Source organism: Saccopteryx bilineata, chromosome 3 (assembly GCF_036850765.1).
Source record: "Saccopteryx bilineata isolate mSacBil1 chromosome 3, mSacBil1_pri_phased_curated, whole genome shotgun sequence".
In the NCBI taxonomy this organism is placed as follows: domain Eukaryota; kingdom Metazoa; phylum Chordata; class Mammalia; order Chiroptera; family Emballonuridae; genus Saccopteryx; species Saccopteryx bilineata.
Window position 1 is genome coordinate 264830165 of NC_089492.1, and position 23667 is coordinate 264853831.

Genomic DNA, 23667 nt, shown 5'->3' on the forward strand with positions numbered 1-23667 from the left:
CACACACACACACACACTCACTCAGACCCTCAGACCCTATCCCATTTCCTCAGCAGCCTTGGTGTCTCTACTCCCATTTTATTAAAGCAGAAAGCAGTGAAAATTATTTTCATAATGAACTGGCTCTTCAAATTAATGCCAATTACACTATGCAATCATGATTAAGATTATGCATTAATCAACGGTGCCAACCTACTTATTAGCCTCTTTAAATACTGATCGTGAGGAATGTATGGGAAGGGGGAGAATGGAGAGGAGCCAGTGGAATGGGGGAGCTGCCTCTGAGCAGGGCGGGTTGATCTTCCAGAAGCCAATACCCAATGCAGCCTTTTCCCCATGAACCATAGCTTGAATCAGAACCCTAACCCACCAGACCCTGAGCTTCGGGAGCTCCTTGCATGAAAGAGAAAGGGGGTGAGAGGACCCAGAGAAGGGAGAGGGTAGAAAGAAGAACCCTTGATGGTTTATCAATTGAAGTTTAGTTCTCCCTTCCCTTCCTCTGAAAGCACTATTGGGTAAGTGTGGTTGGTAGTCCTGCTGGAGTAATGACATCCCATCTTAGGTCAGGATCTCTAGATACAGACACTGAGGCAGGGATTTGCATACCTAGGATTGAGGGAAAGAGTGCTCTCTAGGAAACACCAGTAGGGCAGCGAGCAAAGCAGTATAGGAAGGAGACAGGGCTGGGGGCAACGATGTGTCCTCAAGTAAGATCAGGCCTTTGCCTAATGAAAAGTTGGTGTTGTTGGGAAGGGCTCTGGAGCATACATGCACCACAGAATTATCCCCATCTTGAGGCAAAGGGACCCCCCTTTTGAGCCCCAGTTATAGTCAGTCATTGGCTGCCAGTTGCGCCTAGGGCAGAGGTTAAGTGGTGCAGCCTTCTGGGCAAAGTAGCTTCCTTCAACTGAGGACAATTCTCTAGAGAAAAAAGCAGTCTATGAATGACTAGAACCAAGACTCCAACCCAGGTCTGCTTTGTCCAGATCCCACTTGCTCTGAACGCTATGCTGTACCCATATATTGGCTGCCTGGCTGTCAAGCCATTCAGATGGTTGGGGTGACCTTGCCCTTACATGCTCAGGTGGAATGACTCCCTCCCTGGCGCTGCATTTGGAAGGTAGGGAACCATATCTCCCGCCTGTGAGCATGCTCCAGGGCTTCCAGGTTCTCCTGATCCCCTCTTGCTCCAATTTCCTTCGCGGCTGAACTTCCCGTCTCCTCTCTCATTCCGCCTCTTGCACCTCCTGTCCTCTCTCTGCCCTGATTCACCCTGGGCTGGGCACACTGCCCAGCTTCCTTCACTTTCCTCAAAGAGCACAAGCTAGGGCAGTTTTCTGCAGCAGACTGTCCTAAATGATGGGTCCTGATAGGAAGGGAGGAGACAGCACAGTGCTGGATAACTGAAATCTAAGCACCAGGCACAGGCACCCCTGCGAACAGGGCCGCTTCCTGCATGGAAGATTTCTTACCAGCCTCACCACCTTTGGCCCTGGGTTATATTCTCCTCCTTTGTCCCTGTTTTGAGCCCTCTTCACACCTACACCCTTTCTCGTAGGCCCTTTTCTTCCATCTTCCCTGTTTAGAAACTCAACATCTCATCTGTGGGCTGTTTGTTTTTTGGCACATGGATTTAGGACAACCATAGTTATATCTTCTCCATCAAGGCCCTAAGATGCTTTTTTATCTCTGAGATAAAGGCTGCTCTTCCCCTAAAACAGGGGACAAACTATAGCCCATGTATATGGATTGCCAAATCTGCTTGCCACCTGTTTTTTGTAAATAAAGTTTTATTGAAACCCAGCCAAACCCATTTGTTTACATATTGTCCGTTGCTGTTTTTTATCGACAGTGGTGGAGTTGAGTAGACCATCTGGCCCACAAAGCCAAAATATTTACTATCTGGTTCTCAACCCCTGCCCTAGAATGTGGAGACTCAAAACTTACTGTGTTTAAAACAAACAAACAAACAAACAAAAAACTTACTGTGTTTTTCTAGAAAGCATTGTATCTCTCCTCCTGTAAGAATTCCTCACCGTGTGTCACACATCTATAGTTTCCTCTCTTCCTCATAAGAATCAAGCCCATTTTACAGATGAGGAAACTGAATCTTGGAGACATTGAGTAACTTCAGTGGCTGCAGCCAAGGTTTGGACTGAGGCAGGACTGTCCCTGGAGCCTGAGTTGGGAATCTCTTCACTACTGTGCCACTCACATGTTGGTTACTGCCAGCTGAGCCCTTCATACGAGCAGGGGAGGGGCCCAGGTCCCAGATCCCAGGGACAGGTTGGCACATGGCAGAGATTAGCAAGTGTTTATGGAACTGAATTGTTCTCTGAGACTGAGCCTCCACCCCTGGGCTTGGATCTCAGTGGCTGAGACCTGTCATCTCTCCTCCCCTCCCCTCCCCGCCGGCCAAGGTGTGATAGGCCAGGAAGAAGGTGTGAAGCCCTCAGAAATGGCTTTGTCCCACATCCTTTGACTCATTTGGGATGGGGATTTGTAATGACCAAACCTCCCCCCCAGGCTCTCTTCTTTAATTTCTACATTTCAAAGTAATAAAAAAATAATACGTTATTTATTATAAATCATTTGAAAATAGCAAGAAAATCCAAAGAGCAAGATTAAAATATCCATAAACCCCTTCTACCCAGAAATACTCACTGGTAACATGCTGGTATAAATCCTTCCAGTCTTTTTTCTATAAATATAAATATGTGCTTTTTGATAAATAGCTATCATACTGTAATATGATTTTGTTGCTTGAGGGTGGGGGAAGAGAGAACGAGCATTTCCTATGTCATTAAGTATTCTTTTAGAGCACTTTTTAAAGCTTTCTTCCTTATTACCGAAGCTATCACTCAGTGTGGACGACTTGGGGGGGGGGAAAGCATGAAGCAGAAGCAATCCGTTATCTTTTCCCTGCCTAGAGCGAACCTCTGTTAACATTTTGGTGTATGCCCTTCTGGTATGTCCTTTTTTATTTTAATTGGAATTCCATTAAATTTATAAATTAATTTGAGGAGAACGGACATCTTTACAATATTGAGCCTTCCCTTCCAGGAGAAAGTTATGTCTTGCCATTTATTCAAGTCTTTTTTTATGTTCCCCAGTAAAGTTTTGTGGTTTTCTTGATATAGGGATTGCACATTTATTGTAAACTATTATTTTTTTGCTGTTGCTGTTGAGAACAGGCTCCCTTTCTTCCCTTATAATTCCTCACTGTTTATTGCAGATGCAGAGGAGGACTAGACGTTTTTCTCCGTTTGCACACATGCCCTGTGATGAGCTCTCTGTTTAGTTTCCTCTACTAGGTTTTCATCCGTTTTTGAGAGAACAGCAATAAGCATATGCAAACAATATTATCTCTTTTCTAGTTGCACTACCACAATTTGTGATTTTTCTCTTACTTATACTATGATTGTAAAGAATATTTTATCATGGAGGATGTCTGTCAGATACACTGTGGGAGAATGGTACAAAGAGTCCCTGTGGACCCACCATCCAGCCCAGCAACCCATGGCCCACCCTGCCAGACCTGCACCCACTTTACATCTACCTTTCCCATATTATTTGGAAACAACTCCCAGACACCATATCGAGCCATCCTGTACCCTAGCTGTTGATGCCTGAAAGTTGTTCTGCTATATGAGTGGGTTTTAATATATCGAGTAATCTCCTATTTTTGGACATTAAATTGTTTCTGTTTTTCCAATATTATGTCAAGAATATTTTATGCATAAATGTGTTTATGTATCTCTAGCTTTTGCTAAATTTATATCCCTAGAAATGGAATTACTGGGTCATATGGTATTTTGATCATTTATTCTCCATTAAACACATACACACACAATCACACGATGGCTTTTCTGATAGGAAATGGAACACATGTTAACTGCAGAACTTTTTGAAAATACAGAAAAACATAAGGAAGGGAATTAAAGTCACCCATATCCCCACCACTCAGAGAGAAGCTTTCCATGTTTGGGGATGTGTTGTTCTCGTCTTGTTTTATTCATGTGCTCAGCATGTTTATGAACACCCACACAGACTGACGTTCAGACACACTAGGCATTAAAAATTGTGAGCCTGCTGGAATACCAGGGGAAGGAGGGTTTATTTGTTCACTTTTTAAAACATTCACTATTTTAAAGAAATTTTTCAAATGATTGAAACAACCCCAATACTCATCCACTGGTGGTAAATGGATAGATAAAATGTGGTACATCTAAAGAAAGTAATATTATTTAACAACAAAAAGGAATGAAGAGTTGATATATGCTAAAACAGAGATAAACCTCAAAAACATTATGCTAAGTGAAAGAAGCCAGATGCAGAAGACCACAAATTGCATCGTTCCATGTATATGAAATGCCCAGAAAAGACAAACCTCTAGAGGCAGAAAGTAAATTAGTGGTTGCCGGGGGCTGGGGGAGAAAACAATGACTGAGTGTAAGTGAGCATGAAGGAGCTTTGAGGGGTGGTAGAAATGTTCAGAAACTGGAATATGCTGATGGTCGCACAACTCAGTAAATTTCCTAAAAATCACAGTACACAAAGCAAGGTGAATTGTGTAGAATTTCTTTAAGTAAATAATACCTCAATAAAGTTGAGGCCCTGGCCGGTTGGCTCAGTGGTAGAGCGTCGGCCTGGCGTGTGGGAGTCCCAGGTTCGATTCCCGGCCAGGGCACACAGGAGAAGCGCCCATCTGCTTCTCCACCACTCCCCCTCTCCTTCCTCTCTGTCTCTCTCTTCCCCTCCCGCAGCCGAGGCTCCTTTGGAGCAAAAGATGACCCGGGCGCTGGGGATGGCTCCTTGGCCTCTGCCTCAGGCGCTAGAGTGGCTCTGATTGTGGCAGAACAACATCCCAGAGAGGCAGAGCATCGCCCCCTGGTGGGCATGCCGGGTGGATCCCGGTCGGGTGCATGCAAGAGTCTGACTGCCTCCCCATTTCCAACTTCAGAAAAATACAATAATAAAAATAAAGTTGATCTTTTTTTTGTTTTGTTTTGTTTTTGCAAGAGAGAGAGGAAAGGAGGGAGGGAGGGAGGGAGAGAGGGAGAACAGGAAGGGAGAGAGATAAGAAAACACCAACTCATAGTTGTATTATTTTAGTTATTCATTGATTGTTTCTCGTATGTGCCTTGACTGGGGGGCTCCAACCAAGCCAGTGACCCCTTGCTCAAACCAGTGGCCTTGGGCTTCAAGTCAAAACAACCTTTTGGGCTCAAGCCAGCAGCCATGAATTCATTTCAATGATCCCACACCCAAGCCGGCAACCCCACGCTCAGGCTGGTGAGCCTTCACTCAAGCCTGTAACCTCAGGGTTTCATACTTGGGACCTCAGCATCCCAGGCTGACGCTCTATTCACTGCACCACCACCAATCAGACTAAAATTGATTTAAAAAATAAATTAAGGAAACAAAAATAAAGTTTAATTTGGAAAACATAAAAAATCACAAAGAACAAAGTAACCAATCTACCACATAGGACTATTCACTTGTATTGTTTTAAAATGTCTCTCATTCTTATGTCAATGATCTAACTTCCTCCTCATCACCCTTCTCTTCTTCCTCTTCTGACCTGGGATCACACAGCATTGCCTGCTTTCTAACCTCCATTTCTACTAAACATACATTATGGAGATTTCCCAAGTCATGAAATTTTTGAGAGTAGATGGAAATATACAGCAAATTGCAGTTCATTGACTATTTCTCTGGTGTTGGCCCTCTCTAGTTCCCCCACCCCAGGCACAATGTGCCCATCATTGGAGTCACTGAAATACCGAGTCAAAGGCATGAGCATTTTAAGGCATTTAATATATTTTTAAAGGCCAACAGGGAACGGGTGTACCAGTTGCCACTTCCACCAACAGATAAGTGTCTGTTTCTGAAGTCCTTCACCAAAACTGGGTATTATAATTTATTTCATGTTTGTCAATGAGATGGAAAGAAAACAAACAAACAAAAATATTTCAGTGTTGGGTTAAATTGGGTTTATTATTAGGAACAATGCACATTTCTTCATATGTCAATAGCTCCTTTGTATTATTAATTTTTTTCTTTTGTGAAACATCTATGCTTGCCCTTTAACGTATTTTCCTATCGGAGTGTTTATATTTTTGGTTGAGTTTTAAGTGCTTTTTATAAAATGAGAACTTCAACCTTTATACTGCCAAATATGTTACCAACTTTATTTCTGAGTTTGTTGTTTGCCTTTTAATTTTGTTTCTGGTAGGTTTGATAAATACAAGTTTTATATGATTTCTGTGGAGTTATCAATCTTTGTCCTACATTTCTGACTTAATTGAAATGCCTACAAAAGCTTCCTCCATCTCCATATTGTATAATATTCACCTATATTTTCTCTTTTTTTGGCAGTTTTATAGTGATTTCTTCCCTTCTTCCTTGCATTACTTTCTCGCTCCTTAACTTCAGTCCATCTGGAACTTATTTTGATGCGTAGCTTAAGATTAGAATTTAACTTTAAATTTCTCCTGAATAGTTGAATAATTGTCTCAGCACAATTCTTGAAGAATTCATCTTTTACCTACTAATTGGAAATAGCCACCTTTGTTGTGTTTTAAATATTTATTTCTACTTGAATCTCTTTCGGGGGACTTTTTACCTCATTTCATTGATCTGTCTGTGTTTTCAGATGCCATTAGGACGTGGTTTTAATTATGGCTTTATGATATATTTCAAATCTGGTGGTGCAAGTCAGCTTTCACCCCCTTTAAGACTGTTTTCTCCTCTTTAGTCTGTTTAGTCTTCCTGACACAGTTTAGAATTATTTGTCAAGTAAAAGAAATATCCTTCTATAATTCTAATTGGAATTGAATTGAACTGAAAAAATTATTTGGAAAAAGAACTGCTACTCTAACCTACATATCCAGGAAGATGACACGCCTCTTTATTTAAGTCTACTTTGTCTCTCACTTAAGGTATTTTTCTCATTTCTATTACTAGAATTACACACTTATTATTTGGTTTGTTGTTAGTTACTTACTATTTTGTTAATACTGTAAATTACTTTGCCATTAAGTTTTCTCACGGATCGCTGTTAATATAAAGAAACACTATTAGGCCTTGGCCGGGTAGCTCAGTTGGTTAGAGCATCATCCCACTACTCCAAGGTTGCTAGTTGGATCCCCCATCAAAGCACATACAAGAGTCAACCAATGACTGCATAAACAAATGGAACAACAAACCGATGTTTCTCTCTCTCTGCCTCCCTCCGTACTTCTCGCTCTAAAATCAATCAATACATAGTTTTATAAAAGCAACATTATCAGTTTGTGCTAACTGGTCACTTAACTTGAATCTTCTACTAGTTCCTTCTAGTTTTCATGTTTAGAGATTATTTTAAGAGTTGTTTTGTTTTAAAAAAAAAGCCAGGTATATCATTTTCAAATAAGAATTGCTTCTCTTTCCAAGAGGTATGCTTCTAAATTCTTTTTCTCTTTTACTTCATAGATTAATGGTATGGTGTGAATTCTTCCCTCCCCTTTTTTCTTTAATGAGACTGTCCCTAGTGTTTCACCATTAGTGTGATATTAAAGGCTGTTTTGAGCTAAAGATTCTTCAAGGAAGTACTCTTCTGGGTGCTAGTTTATTAAGCATTCATAACAGCAGTAAGTATTGGATTTTATCAAATGCCTTCCTGCATTTTGTGAGTTGGTCATATGTTTTTTTTTTCCTTTGAACTATTGATGTGATAGAATGATATTCATAGATTTATTTATACTAAACCACACTTAAATTCCTGGAATACAACTCTACATGATCGTGATATGTCATCCTTGCAATATTCTGGTAGATTCTACTTGCCAGCACTCTATGGAGAATTTTCATAGTGATATTAATAAGGTGGTGATTTTATTTTGGCTCTGTTTGTCAGTCTCTATTATCAGAAATTTGCTTGCTACGGGAAATAAACTAGAAGGATTTCTATATTTCTTATGTTCCAGCACAATTTCTGCATATGGGAATTATCTACGATATTATTGAACACTGGGGGGGGGGTTGTGGGGAGCTTGTCCATAAAACCTTCTGAATTGAGCATCGTTGTTAGTGCCCTCTCTTTCTCCAGCACACACAATTTTACCCATCTCTCTCAGGAGGAATCTTTGAGTATGCAGACGGCCCCAACGCCCAGGTCATGAACGCTGAGGAGCATGCCTTTCGATTTTCTGCCAACATCATCAACAGGAACAGGACTCTGCTGCCCAACACAACGTTGACCTATGACATCCAGAGGATTCATTTCCACGATAGCTTCGAAGCCACCAAGAAGGGTGAGTCTGCTGCCCCCCCCCCCCCCCGCTCTTTCCGAGGGAAGCAGGAGTAGGGATGTGTCTGCTGTCCAAGGTGCTGAAAACGGCTCAAAGTTTTGGATGAGCTTGGGGCTTAGATTCTTTTCCCTCTAGGGTTTGGGACCAGCATCAGTCCCAGGAACAGTGGGCTGTTCATGAGAAGTTCCCATACCACTGTCAGAGGCCATGAGGGAATGAAGGGCTATGGGAAAGAAATGAAGAGTGATGGGTGGGACCTGAGATGGGGCTGGGGAGGTAGCAGTAGGGAGGGCAGCCCAGGTCTCTAACACCCTAAACCAAAGACATTTTCATTTTCTTTTTCTTTTCCAAGTGAGAGGAGTGGAGATAGACAGACTCCAGCATATGCCCAACCAGGATCCACCCGGCAACCTCAGTCTAGGGCCAATGCTCTGCCCATCTGGGGCCACTGGCAACCGAGCTATTTTTAGCACCAGAGGTGGAGGCCCCACAAGCTATCCTCAGCACCCAGGGTGATGTGCCCAAACCAATTGAACCATGGCTACAGGAAAGGAAGACAGAGAGAGAGAGAAAGAGAGAGAGAGAGAAGGAGGAGGAGGGGGGAGAGGTGGAGAAGCAGATAGTCACCTCTCCTGTGTGCCCTGGCCAGGAATCAAACCCAGGACATCATTACCAATGCTCTGGGCCAATGCTCTACCACTGAGCCAACCAGCTAGGACTTCAAAGACATTTTCAAACTTGTTTTTATTTAATTAAAAATTCTACCCAAATATAAACTTTTGAAATGCATATAAAACAGAATATGTACAAGTTTAAATGTGAAACATTACTTCCCATAAAAAGACTTACTGAAAACAACAAAGCTACTTCTACGGCTATAACAATTTGACTCCAATGGCTATGGATGACATTTGAAATCTGACATTGTCCTCAGTATTTAATGTTTTTATATTTTGTTTTGGCTACAAAATAATAAGAGAATTATAATTTATAAAATCAAGTTGTAATAAATTCAACCAAAATTTTTTCACAACTGAACTTTTTAAAAAGTTATTTTTGAAGTGTTGGGCTTCATCCTTCCTTATTAGTGAGACATTTACAAAAAATTTCAATTACTGCACAGAAAGGAGAGAACTTTATTCCAAGGGAAAAAAGGTAACTTATAAATACTTGAGGGAACTCTCAGTTTCCAATGTGGCACATTTGAGTATACAAGTCTGCTCTTTTGTTACCATCTTTAAAAATATATTTTATATACATATTTAATTGAAAAGCTTAGCAAGCTCTAGAAATAATTTCCATAGAACCCTAGAATTCCTTGGAACTTTATTTAAAAATCTTAGACTTAAGGACTCTCATTTCCCAGGAAGACCAGGGTATCCTTCCCATACTGTGTTAGCATAACCCCTTGCTTTTCTTTATCAAGGCTGTTATCACAATTAATAGTTAAATAATTATGTGTTTAATGTCTCTCACTTTCTCTCCAACACAACTGATAAAAAGGCTCTTTTTAACTAATATAGCCCTCTCACCTAATTGACTGATATGTAGTAAGTGCTCAATGAAATTATCATTGAGTGAATCAATAAATGAATGGCATGAGAATGGAGAATGGGAGTCAGCATCATTGTCCAAGATCCCTGCCAGTTGAGCTTAGGGACAGCATCATTCATACATCTTGGGAAAACTGAGGTCCTTCCACAGGGGACCCTTGGTCTTTCTAAAGGGTCCGGTCACTAATCAAGGTCTCCTGACCTCCCAAGTGCAGACTTGCCAAGGTACCATCTGCTGCTGGCTCTGTTTACCCACAAAGCCCCATTATAGGTAAATAATTCAGCACAGAAAGGCAGCAGAACATGTTTTTGCAGCCAGACTGCCTGGATTTGCACTCTGTTTACTCTGATATCAGTTGTGTGACCTTGGACAATATGTGCCCTAGTTTTCTCATCTACCAAATGGGCACAACTTTGTGAGGTGCTTAGATCCATGTCCGGCATATGTGAAGAACCATATTGGACTTTCCCTTTATTACATTAATTGACTTGCTCTCCACATGCTGAGCCATCAAGTCAGGGGCCTCATACTTATAAGCATTTCCCTACTGCTGGCCCTTATTCCTCCCAACCTGTTCTTCCTTGCCTGTGCACTGGTTTAGAGGGACCTTAACATTGAAAATGACTAATGCTAACACTTTTGAGGTTATTGTCCTGAGTCTCAGAGCCAACCTACACTCAAAATAGAGGCATCCCACCCTCTAGCCATCCCAAGCTAACAGCCTCAAAGAGTGATCCATTGCCCATCTCCCCTCTCCAGTTCTAGCATGTCCTCTGCCCTGCTCATGCTTTCCTCACTCCCCTACCCCCAGCAGCCCTGCAGCCAACACTGTGTAGTCAGGTACCCACCTCCCTGCTGAGAGTTCATGCTGGCACCTTCTGCCCATCCTCGTCCATCTAGAAAATGATTGAACTCAACCAACACTGCTCAGTAAAAAGGTCAGGACACAGAACAAATGCCTGGAGTCAGAACAGAGGCCCATGTAGGCAGAACAACCCTAAAGGGCTAGGCTGAGTCTTCTGACCATTTTTTTCTAAAAACCACTGAAATAACACAATAACTGTCTAGTAGTGCACTTGTAACTCAGCACAGGGACCTCCTCCAGCCAACAGTGGGCCTAGGGCAGATTCAAGGCCTTCTGAGGCACTTCCTCCAGCAGGAACTTCTAGTCCTGCACAACACAGAACCATCCAGGGATGGGTGAGCAGGCCCCAGACAGAAACACTCACCTCTGGAAGTCCAACCAGACTGGTCCAAATGACCAAAGCCACAGCCCCTCTCCACTCTACACCAGGTCACCTGACTTGTTTGCTTAAAACCCTGGGTGGTATGTCCCATTCCTTTCCCAAAGTTATCATTAAAGCCCACAAAGGCATGGCCAGTCGAGCCCTAACGTGACCTTCTAGACACAGTCGTGCAGCTCTCTCCCTCAGCCTCAGGGTTCTAGCCATATCTGCCATCCACAGGGGGCCAGGCTTCCTCTCACCTCAGGGCTTTTGCACATGCTATGCCCTCTGCTTGTAATTCCCTTTTCCCTTATTAACCTCACCTCTCTACTGCCGTTTGTCTAGCTAACTCATTCTTCTCTCAAACTTCTGGTCCTCAGGGCAGCCCTTCACAAGCCACAAGCCCCCAGATAAGGTCAGGACTTCTCCTTCTGAGCCCTGTGATGTGTGGGAGTGTGGAGTGTGGGTGTGGTTACTCTCCAATTCTTCTGCTCTTTGCCTTTTCCCTGCTGCCCTGTAGCACCATTGTTTTGACTACTGATGCCATGCAGTGGTTTTGCCTAGTTTTAAACTTTAAATAAATAGAATTCCAACGTGTACTCTTTTGAGTCTTGTTTCTTTCCCTCTACAACATATCTGTGAGATTCATCTGTTGTTGAATAAAACAGTCCATTGTTCTTCATTGTTGCATAACATTCTATTATACAAATATACCACAATTTTTCAAAATCAAAGTAACTGTTGGAGGCCCTGACTGGCTGGCTCAGTGGTAGAGCGTCAGCCCAGCATGTGGATGTTCTGAGTTTGATTCCCGGTCAGGGCACACAGGAGAAGTGCCTATCTGCTTCTCTTTCCCTCCCCCCCCCCCCTCTCTCTCTCTCCCTCTCTCTCTGTCTTCCCATTTTTTGCAGCCATGGCTTGATTGGAGCAAGTTGACCCCGGGCGTTGAGGATGGTTCCATGACCTCTGCCTCAGGAACTAAGAAGAGCTCAGTTGCTAAGCAACAGAGCAATATCCCAGATGGGCAGAGCATCGCCCCTTAGTGGGCTTGCCAGGTGGATCCTGATCAGCCTCCCCTCCTCTAACTGAATAAAACAAAAAAAAAAAAATTGTTGGATATTTGACTTGTTTCCAGTTGGGGCAATAGAATAGCACTACTGTGAACATTCTTATAGTTGTCCTTCAGTGCATAAATGTGTACATTTTTTGTGAGGTGTATACCTAGGATTGGAAGTGTGAGGTCATAAGATATGATATGTTCAGCCCAACAGTTTTCCCAGTCGCCATGCTGATTTGCTGTCCCTCAGCAGTGGGTAGCACTTGCTGTGGCCCCACATCTTTACCAACTCTTGGTAAAATCAGTTTTACTTTAATTTTGGCCATTTGAATGGTTGGTGTAGTAGGCATCTCATTGTGGTGTTGTCTTCTATTTCCCTGAGGAGCGGAGATATTGAGCATCTTTTCATATGCTAATAGATATTTGAATCTTTTTTTCCCTGGAGTGCCTTTTTGAGTCTTTCAACCACTTTTGGAAATTGAATTGCTTGTCATTGTCTTATTGATCTGTAGGAGTCTTTTCTAAATGCTGGATAAGATCCCTTGGTGAAGTATCCATATGTATTGCATCTGTCTGTTACAGATGAGTTTGCCTTTTCACTTTCTTGGTAGTATCTTTTAAGGAGCAAAGTTCTTAATTTAAAGAAGTTCAGTTTACTCATATTTTCCATTATGGTGAATGCCTTTTGTGTCCTGTTTTTTTCTATTCTAAGGTCATGAAGATATTCTCTTATATTCTCTTCTAGAATCTCTTTTGCTCTGCCTTTCCTAGCTCTATGATCAATCTCAAATCAATTTTCTATGTATGGGGAAGGTTGGGATTGAGGTTAATTTTCTTCTGTACCATGCCAGTGGAAGTGAAGACTGGCTCAGTTTCTCAGGAGAACTGTGTAGAAGTAACTACCAAAGCTGAACATATGCCTGCAGGAATGTTCCTAGCCACTTTTTCCAAAAGTTGGAAATAAATTAAAAGTCCAATGACAGGAAGATGGATAGATTGGAGCATAGTTATACAACGGAATTTGAATCAGCAGTTAAAAAAAAAAGGCAAACTCTTGCTGTGCACAACTTCATGAATGAACCTCACACACCTAATGTTGAGTGAATGAATGGTGGTTACCTCCGGGGGAGGGAGGAGAATGCAGTGGATAATAACTGCAAAGGGGCAGAGAAAACCTTCTTAGATGTTGGAAATGCGCTATAGTTGACCCAAGTAGTAGTTATGTGAGTACAGTTCTATGTAAAAAGTTTTTAAAGTCTGTGCTTAAAATGAATGCACTTCTACTATATTGTGCTATATATCTCAATAAAAAAAATGTAGGTACCTTCCCTTTGCTATCACTCTCCCTTAATGTCACCCTGATAATATACCACAGACAGACCTGTGTGTGGTTGTGAGCACCACTGCCTGACCCTGGAGGCCTGTCTGCTGTTCGATCATGTTCCCACTGGGTACTCTCTATCGCTCGGGGAATCCCGTTATCTTGCGGTCTTTATTTTTCTTTTGATCTTTGGGTTTTTTTTTTAATTCTCAGGAGCATTATTAAGCTTCTTCCAGGGGGGTGAGCATGGGTCTAATTCCAATTAACTCAATGATAATTTATTTTCCCTGGGCAGAGGTGCCTGCCACCATTTCCTTCCGCACCAGCTGGGTCCAGCCGCCTCGGGCCATGTGGGGGGGGGGCAGGGAGGCAGGGATGCAGAGCCTGGTACCTCCTGCCCTGCCAGCTCGGTTGAATTAGTACCTCCCCCCCCCCCCCCCCCCGCAGAGGCCCAGGAGGCCTTTCCTCATTAAAAGGGACTTTCACTTATTGTCTTTATTCTTAAATGTTTTGTGGAAAGTTCAAAGAGAATGGAGTGCCAGGCAGCACCTGAGCCAGCCACCCCGAGAGCGGCTGTGTTTTCTTCCCAGCCTGACCGGCGAGGGCCTGGAATCGACCCAGAGCTCCCCAGGCGCCTCCACTTCCACTTATTCTCTGGGCTGCTCAGTTCCTTTTAAGACACAAATTGATTGGGATAATTTTTGCTATAACTGAAATTGCTGTGGAAAGGGGGGTGGGGAGACTGCATTCAGGCTGTGGACTCCTGCAATGACTGTGAACCACCGAGTTACTGTAAAATGACCAGAAAATGGATTTAAAATTGAAGCCACAAATAATGTAATTACTGCAGTGTGCGCTCAGGACTGCCAGAACACGGGTTGGCTGCTGCCCTGGAAACATCTGGAGATAAAGCTGCCGCTGCTGCTGCTATAACCCCTAGCCCTGGTCCCTTGGAGAAAACAGTGTTCCTCCAGACTGGAAGATTATTAGAGGGTGGAAGGAACAGGAGGGGACAGGGAAAGGAATGTGAAGGGAGACCAAGGAGAAGAAATAGGTGAGAGGCAGGCCTGCCACCCCCTGCCACCCGACACTGAGATCTAGTCACTACATCTCTGACAGAATGAAACCCAATGTGGCCATCATCGTCATCATCATCATATCACCACCATGGTCACCACGATTGATGTCAGATCACCATCAACACAGTTACAAAGGCTTCACCTCCACTGTTGAAATCATCACCACCACCCCTACTGTCACCCTCACGATCGTGTCGCTGCCATGACAGTAACATCTTCATCATCACCCACCTCAGCATCACTAACATTATCACCGTTATTCCTGCTGTCTTCATCACTGTTGCAGGCATGGCACTGACATCTTCACCATCACCAATCTGATCAACACCATCAAAATTGTCATCACCTCCTCTCTCATCAACGTTTCCATCACCACCATTCTTTCTACCAGATTGTCGCGATTACTGTCACGGCACTGACATATTGCACATCATCAATCCCATCATCATCATCCCACCATTATGTTACAACATCAACATTATCATCGATTCCATATCCTCATTAATGGCATCACCAGGATCCTCAACAGCCCCACAATGTGGTCTTCACTGTCAGAACTATCGTTACAGTTACCTTTCCCATTATCACTACAATCAATGTCCAAATCTCAATTACTCCCTTCAAGATCACTCTTACAATCCTCCACATCATCATCACTTGTGGTGGTACATTCTCCCAGCCTCAATCAAACAAGGACACCAGACCGCGGGCCTGCAGGGGGCTATGATCTAAGAGGTTGAGCTGAGTGAGACAGAGGTAGCAGGGCAGCACTTTCCTACCTGCTTCAAGACCTTGGTCAAAGGGGAAAATCCAAAACACAGATTCTTGGAGGTGGTAGAGAGAGAAAACGAGTCACACAAGTCGTTTTACTAAGCCATCAGACGATCCTACAGGGAAAAGAGAAAAATTTAGAGAGAGGAGATGATGGGACAGAAACCAGGGATATCAGAGAACAGCTAGAAGGTCCAGAACAGAGGCAGGAAGTAGGGAAACCTATAGATTTTATTAAGTTCCCATGACCTCTGGCGTGGGCAAGAAGGAGTGACCAGGCCTGGACAACTGTCACTCACTGTCGTCATCTCTCCATGTTAATATCCAACTTGCATGGCTACAAAGTGACTCTTCCCTCAGGCAACACCTGCTTTTAAGGGGACGAAGTGGTGAGAGAAGACACTCACATACCCAGACAGCAGAACAGTATGAAGTCAGTGGGAGGACAAGTCAGGGACTGGCTTCCTTGGGACAGGCAGCTAAAAGCAGAACTGTCCCTAAATTGGGCAATTTACCGACACACCCAGAGTTCCTATTGTTGAAGCATTTATTATCACTGGAGTTTTTCTCACACACACAATTACAGAGTGCTGCCAAGTTTTATTGACTTGAGGGTGACAGTAAGAGGGACAAAGCAGTGTTTCCCTGACTTGGCGTCTGATCCCACAACTGTAGGAGCACCAGGAAGGCACCATGGTCCCCACGCTGGACCCTCTCTTGCACTTGGCATTGGCCACAGGGAAACCCGGTGACCCAGGTGATGCTCTGCGCTGGCCCCGCTGCTTCCCATGCATGGCTCCCTGCCCCACGTTCCAGGTGGTTCCAGCAAACCCTTAACAGCTAGCCCACCCAGCAGCTTGCTGTATCTTTCACTTCAGCCATGAAAGGCCTTCTCTGGTGCCCTTGCAAAATGTACACATTTCAGGGGGGAAAAAACACACTTTATATAGTATCTTCTATTCCCAGGAAGCAATGATGGAGGAGAGAGTACAGTATATGTCAGTGAAGAGGAAAAATACTCAGAGACCACACATTCTGATTGATTCGTAACTACCCTGTATCCTCAGATCCACTGGCCCCGCTCTTAGCCCAGGCAAGAGGGGCCCTGTCTCAGAGCCTAGGCTTTGGAGATGCTGCCTCACCCTCTACTGGCCCACATCTCCTCTCCTCACAAAGGGTCAGTGGAACCAAGGGGCTTTGCCCACTAGGATCCTGTGTTCTGCCCCTCTAATCTTTGCTCCCAAGTGTCTAGAACCTTGAATTTCCTGCCCAGTGGCCCAGTGTGAACCTCTTCCCCGGGCTGTCCTGCAGAGAGGGAACCGTGCTGCCATGGTCGCACTCATTAGCCCTATTTAAGGGTGACCAAGGGGCAGATGTTTGCAGAGGTGTGGACAGAACTGAGACAAGAAGGGCCAGGCTGTCCACATGGAGAGTTCAGGGCCCCTTACGATACAAGGTAGAACCAGTGGTCAAAGAGAAGGGGATAGGGTGGGGGTTGGTGCCACCTCTCCTCACGTCACTGCATGAGAGAAGTCTCCATCCCCACTTTCCAGGTTGTTATGAAACCATATTGTCAGATGGGAGGACAGGGCGCGTTTTATACGACAGTTTGTTAGCATACTGTTTACTATTTAGCCATATGGTACACGGGCCTCCATTTGTACTCTGGCCCTGAGCCCTGCAAATCTTAGGGGTGGACCTAAACTCAGTAGGTCTTTCCCAGAGGCCCTTGAGGCAGCCAGGATGCATCTGAATCCACTGGGTATCCATGCTTAGCTTCTCTGTCTAGCCTCCTCCTACATGCATTCTATGTTCACACATGCGCATGGAGTTCATCCTCATGGCCACAGGCTGGTGAGTTTGCTGATGCTTCTCTGTTAGAGTGCTTCTGGTTGCAAGTGCCAGAAAAGCAAAGCCCACCTGGCTTAAGCAAAAAAAGAGAATATATTGGCTCGTGTACCCAAAATCCAAGGTTCCACTTGGTCAGGGCTCATATTTCTTTCTCTCTTGGCTCTGTTCACCTCCACACTGGCTCATTCACAGACAAGCATTGTGCTTTCTTTGTGTGTACAAGGTGACTACTGTACCTTCAGATCTTACCTCCTTCCAGATCCAGTTACAAAGGGAATGTGCTCCCCTCTCAGAGTTCATGTGGCATCCCATTGGCTCTGACTGGTCACATGACCATCCTCTAGTTTAAACCAATGGCTGTGGGCTCAAGGAGGTCAGACTAGGGTCTAAGTCACTCGCCCACCCCTCATGGGATGGGAGTGAAAAAAGCAGTGGAGCCCAAAGGAAACCAAAAGCAGAAACAGTTTCCAGAGGAAAGGGCAGTGGCTCCCAGGGAGCCACCATAATGCCCCTGAGAGGTACATTTTACGGATCTTTTACGCACAATCCTTGTCTCACTTTGAGCCCCAGCTGCCCTGGGTCTGCTCATTTCATGCTGTGTTGTGCCCACTGGTGCTTGACTTGCCCAGAAGCATCTGCTGTCTGATCTGCCTGAGTCCTTGGGTCTCCCCCAAGAATGTGAGCTGTTTGAAGTCAAGGATTCTGCATTTGTTTACTCAGCAGATGTTGATTAAGCACCTATTCAATCTGGGTACTGTTTGACGCACTGTGGATATAGCAATAAACAACACAGACCAAGCCCTTGTCTCCTTGGAGCTTGTGGCTTAAAATAGGAGGAGAAGTCAGCAAATGAACAAGACTGCTGGTGGTTATTTAGTAGAGATAGAGCAGGCTATGGGGTTGAGGGAGTGTGGCTGGATGGGGATTGCTCTTAAAGGTTGGGCAGTGATACCTCTCCAGTAAGGCACACAGACACAGATACCTGCAGGAAAGGAGGGAGAGAGTCATGTGGATCTGAGGGAAGAACAGTCAAGACAGAGTGAACAGCAAGTGCAAAGGCCCCGAGGCAGGAGTGTGCATGAGAAACATTCTAAAAGCCAGTGGGGCTTGAGTGCTGTGAGAAAAAGAAAGAAGGATGGGAGAGGAAGTCAGAAAAGTAGTGGAGGTGTTAATGTTGAGGACAGGGATGGAGAGAAGCTACAACAAGCAAGGCTTTGTCGGTCACTGTTTAGGACTTTGGCTTTTACAATGAGTGGAATGGGAATGCTTGGAGCAAAGGACTGATGTAATCCACTTAGACTGTGAAAGGCTCACTCCAGCTGCTGAGTGCAGAGCAGACAGACGGTAGAGAGGGTTACTGAGGAAGCTGGAACCAGTGAGGAGCCTTCTGCAGGAATCCGAGTGAAAGATGCTGGCGGCTTGGGCCAGGGAAGGACTGGCGAGAAGTGGTCAGATTATGATCTATTTCAAAGGTAGAACAACAGGCATTGATGATGGATTAGGACAGTGGTTCTCAAACTTTTTGAAGTCAGGACACATTTAAAATCCTACAAATAATTGTAGGCACACTATATACAAATTTCTGAAAAATATGTTATAATAATTAAGTCAACTATTAAAAAAAAAAGTGCCCTGGCCGGTTGGCTAAGTGGTAGAGCGTCGGCCTGGCGTGCAGAAGTCCTGGGTTCGATTCCCGGCCAGGGCACACAGGAGAAGCGCCCATCTGCTTCTCCACCCCTCCCCCTCTCCTTCCTCTCTCTCTTCCCCTCCCGCAGCCAGGCTCCATTGGAGCAAAGATGGCCCAGGCGCTGGGGATGGCTCCTTGGCCTCTGCCCCAGGTGCTAGAGTGGCTCTGGTAGCAACAGAGTGACGCCCCGGAGGGGCAGAGCATTGCCCCCTGGTGGGCAGAGCGTCGCCCCCTGGTGGGCGTGCCGGGTGGATCCTGGTCGGGCGCATGCGGGAGTCTGTCTGACTGTCTCTCCCCATTTCCAGCTTCAGAAAAATACAAAAAAAAAAAAAAAAAAGTATAAAGTCCAAGTGTGCTTTTATGGTAATTAAATGAAATAAATACGACAAAATTAAATTTATTCTGACATTAAAAAATATTTTTATGTTACATTTTTTGAGGTATGCTTTTTAGAATTCATAAAAAAGAGGGGTTAAAAAATAAAAAAGTGGCCTGACCTGTGGTGGTGCAGTGGATAAAGCGTAGACCTGGAAATGCTGAGGTCGCCGGTTCGAAACCCTGGGCTTGCCTGGTCAAGGCACACATGGGAGTTGATGCTTCCAGCTCCTCCCCCTTCTCTCTCTCTCTCTCTCCTTTCTAAAAATGAATAAATAAAATTTAAAAAAAAATTAAAAAGTGACAAAAAGTTATCTTTTTATATATATAGATACATTCTTAGTAAGATTTAGTAAATTCGGCAGGTTCCGGTGCAAATGTGTTAAGTTTTTTTATTCCTGTGTTTATGAGAAACATGAGCCTGATGTGTCCTAGCAATTTCTTCAATGTTTTGGCATATATTTGAAAGGCAAACTCTCATTTCCTCACCAATATGTTGAAGAATTCCTCTCTTTTTACTCTTAATTGTGTTGAGTGCAGAAAACCCCCACCATACGTATCATCTTAACTTTACACCAAACAAAGGATAGAAGAAACTTGCCTCCAGTCTTTCCGGGAACATGGGGGGGTAGTGTAAACAATCCAGCACCACAGCTTAACAGCCTTTTGCAACCTAATCAGGCAAGTGAGGTGGGGAGTTGGGCAGAATGTCAGACAGCCAATTCCTCACACCTCTGTCCTCCAAAAATCTAAAATCCAAAAATCCTGTTGGTTTTTTGGTCCCCAACAGGCACATATTTCTCTGGAATACCATAGGGCACACCTGGAAATCTTCTAGGGCACACCAGTGTGCCCTGACGCACACTTTGAGAACCACTGGATTAGGATGTAGGATATGAGAAAACAAGAGGCATCAAGACAGACTAGGGTTTTTGGCCTGAGGCCCTGGGTGGGACAGTGGAGCTTCATTTACCAAGATGGGAGAGGCTTGGAGGAGAAGAGGGGGTTACATTTTGGACATGTTGGTCTGAGGTGCCTTTTAGACACCCAGGTGGCAATGTTGAGTGAGAGGTGAGATGTACAAGTTGAATTTTAGAAAACAGGTCGTCGGGGCTGTGGGTTTAAGTTTAAAACTCCTCAGCAAGTAGGTATTTCGTTTCTATTTGCCTCTCAAGTTCCCACCCAGAACAGGGCGTGGTACAGAGCTGGTGATGCCAATCACGGTGATGACATCAAAGGTAACCATCACTTCTCTTTCATGAGCGCTGTGCTGAGGGTCTTATATGCATTATCTTGTTCAACTTCCTATGACCCCATGAGGCAGAAACTATGACAACCTCAGTTTCTAGATGAGGAAACGGAGATTCAGAGAGGTTGTCAGTCATCCGCCCTCACAGTGTTCCAGGTGCGGCTTCACTCATGTGTTTATGAGATCATCAGAACTGTGGACCCCAATTTCCCCAGCTGCCTCATAAGACCCAGCACTGACCCCTGTACCATCCTTTCTCGCCCTCTGTTGCAGCCTGCGACCAGCTGGCCCTGGGCGTGGTGGCGATCTTTGGGCCATCGCAGGGCTCCTGCACCAACGCCGTCCAGTCTATCTGCAATGCCCTGGAGGTGCCCCACATACAGCTGCGCTGGAAGCACCACCCACTGGACAACAAGGACACCTTCTACGTGAACCTCTACCCTGACTACGCCTCTCTCAGCCACGCCATCCTCGACCTGGTTCAGTACCTCAAATGGCGGTCGGCCACCGTGGTCTATGATGACAGTACAGGTGGGTGGCCAGGCCTGACCAGGCCGGAGTTATGGAGCAAAGGGCAGAATCCCAGGATCGGGCTCTTGACAGCTCACCCAACTCAGTTGTCCCTGGGGAAAAGGTTTTCTCTCACACCCAAGCTTCATTCAGTCACACTGACATTCGTCCCTGTGCTCACTCACAGCCCTGTGCACACCGGCTCCTCTCCCACCTCACTCAGCCCCAGCCCACCTTGTACCTGCCTCACACCTGCCTCATCCCTCCCCCACCCACCACCGCCCCTGCAGCATGCTCAAATCCGTACTCAGCACACTCGCCCGGGTCCCAGCACCTTTGCCCACACCTGCCTGCCCTCTTACACTCCATCTGCAGTGGCAGCCAGCCCTGCTGGCCCTGAGTGCAGGCTTTGAACTCAAACCCGCCCGTACATGTGTGCCGGATCTGATGCTTCCCAGCTGGGCAGCACAGAGCTGTTTCCTCTCCTCTTTCCTTCCAAAGACTCGAGTCCCAACTCATTTCTTAGCCCCACCTCTTAGGAAAGGGTGACCTTGGCAAGTCACTTAATGCATCTGGCCCGCTCTGCCCACGCGACAAGTCAAGAACTAAAGTATCCAGCCTGGAAAGAGCCCTCCAGCTCTCGGCTGCCTATGCTTCAGTGTCAGTTCGATTACCTCCTAATGCGGAGTGGTGATTGTGGGGAGAGAAACCTTCAGAAAAGACATTCTGCAGTTGTTGATTTAGCTCATTTATTGAGGTCCTGCTATACCCGAGGCACCAGACAGAAGATCCTGGGGAGGCAGAGGCCCCACCCGTCTCGCTGCACAAGGTCTCTGCCATTGAGGAGTGCTCCTGCCCAGCTCCAAGTCACCTCCAGTGTCTCTGCAGCCCTGTCGATTTATCTGTCATAACATACCACACTGAATGATTGTCTCAGAGCCCGTTTCTGCTTCCAGACCGTGAGCTTTCCGCACCTCCAGGGTTTAGCACAGGGCCTGGTACAGTGCAGATGCTTATAAAAGCATGTTGAACTGAATCGAATCAAATTGAAAATCAAGTTGAAATAAACTGTAATGAAATTTTTAGGAAAGACTGTGTTGGGCACTAGACAGGAGGGAGAAATGAGGATGCAGTTACACCGTCTTATTTTGAGAAGCTAATCATGTTGTAGGGGAGCGGGTGTCCACCCAGAGGTTGTCAGTCATTCCAGGCCGTCAGAGCTAAGAATTGAGTGGCGTGCGCTTATAGTCGGGACTAAAGGTGCTTGGGGGAAGGAAGTTCTGTGGCCTTGGATGGACTGACTGACCCAAGGAGAGGGACATGAGCTAGGTCTTGAGGATGGATGGACAAGAAGAGGAGTCCTGAGGGCACGGCGGGAGGAGGGAATGGTCTGAGCAAAAATGAGGAGGCGGCTGTGCATGGCCATCTTATCAAAAGGACAGCCTGGCTGGAAGACAGGATTCAGGTATCGTAGGAGCCACAGGGATCTTTCTTAATGTGGCTCATACCTTTTACTGGGGAGGAAGGTCTGTCTCAGAACCTTCCAACAGACCACCTGCTAAGTGTGCCTACTACCCTGAGCACAGTCAAATGGGAATGAGATTGCATTGACTGGCTCCGTCCAATCTCAAGTCATCTTATGGGACCCAGACAAAATCATGGCTCTCTCAGCATGCTAGAAGGAAGCACAGCAGTTATCTTTTTATAGCATAGATGCTGCTTGACTTATGATGGGTTTATGTCCTGATAAAATGGCCAAGGTGGCAAAAGATTGGCCCTCTATTTTGACCCCATCGCTAGCATGCTACAAACCTTGAGAGGGCCACTTAACCTCCCCGGGCCTCAGTTTCTTTATCTGTAACACTGGAACAGAAGTCCCTAATCTGCATGCTTTCTAGGACAGGGAGATGCTTAAGCCGGGTAATGAATGCAGAAGTGCTTTGTAAGTGAAAAGCACGATTCCAACAACATGATTCACTGCAGATATTTATTCCAACAACATGATTCACTGCAGATATTTTGAGAGAGATTGATTAGGGAAGCAGCCAGGAAGGAAGACTCATCTCGGGCAAACAAAAGGGCCGAGTCTTCTGTCGGGGTTGGCTGAGACAGCCTCTGGTCTCCTTCGAGAATACGCTGATGGGAAGGAGGTCTGACACTTCCTGCTAGAGGATGTGGGTCACCATACATTACACGGGACAATGCACTTGGTTGACAAGAAAACTCTGGTGGCCTCTGCACCAGCATCCAGGCTGTCCCTGTCCTCATGTCCTGGGTCCTCAAAGCCCATATGCCTGCTGACATTGTGCATGAGTCTGAACACCGAGCAAGTGGGAGCAAAGTGTACCCTTGGGGCCTTGTGGGGTGACAGGTGTGAGTAGGCAGCATCAGTCAGCCAAACTAAGAATTTCTGAGGTTAGTTTGAGTGGGGGTAAGGCTGAGTATGTGTTTGGGGACAGCTTGTGACACCTTTTCCTCCTTTGGACACCAGATCCACTGATGTCCTTGTCCTCTTCTCCATCAAGTCTAGTATTAAGAGGCACTGGGCCCTACCCTGGCCAGTTGGCTCAGTGGTAGAGCATCAGCCTGGCGTGCAGAAGTCTCGGGTTCGATTCCCGGCCAGGGCACACAGGAGAAGCGCCCATCTGCTTCTCCACCCCTCCCCCTCTCCTTCCTCTCTGTCTCTCTCTTCC

The 23667-nt window shown here is 45.4% G+C and overlaps 1 protein-coding gene across 1 annotated transcript in view; it reads left to right on the plus strand.

The window, feature by feature from the left end:
- The window catches only part of GRIK3 (glutamate ionotropic receptor kainate type subunit 3), a 219943-nt gene that overhangs the window by 126843 nt on the left and 69433 nt on the right, over positions 1-23667 (plus strand). Inside the window, exons 2-3 of the mRNA XM_066269625.1 lie at positions 8121-8297; positions 20738-20995. Coding sequence (XP_066125722.1) covers positions 8121-8297; positions 20738-20995 — 435 coding nt within the window. The remainder of the gene's footprint in view (positions 1-8120; positions 8298-20737; positions 20996-23667) is intronic.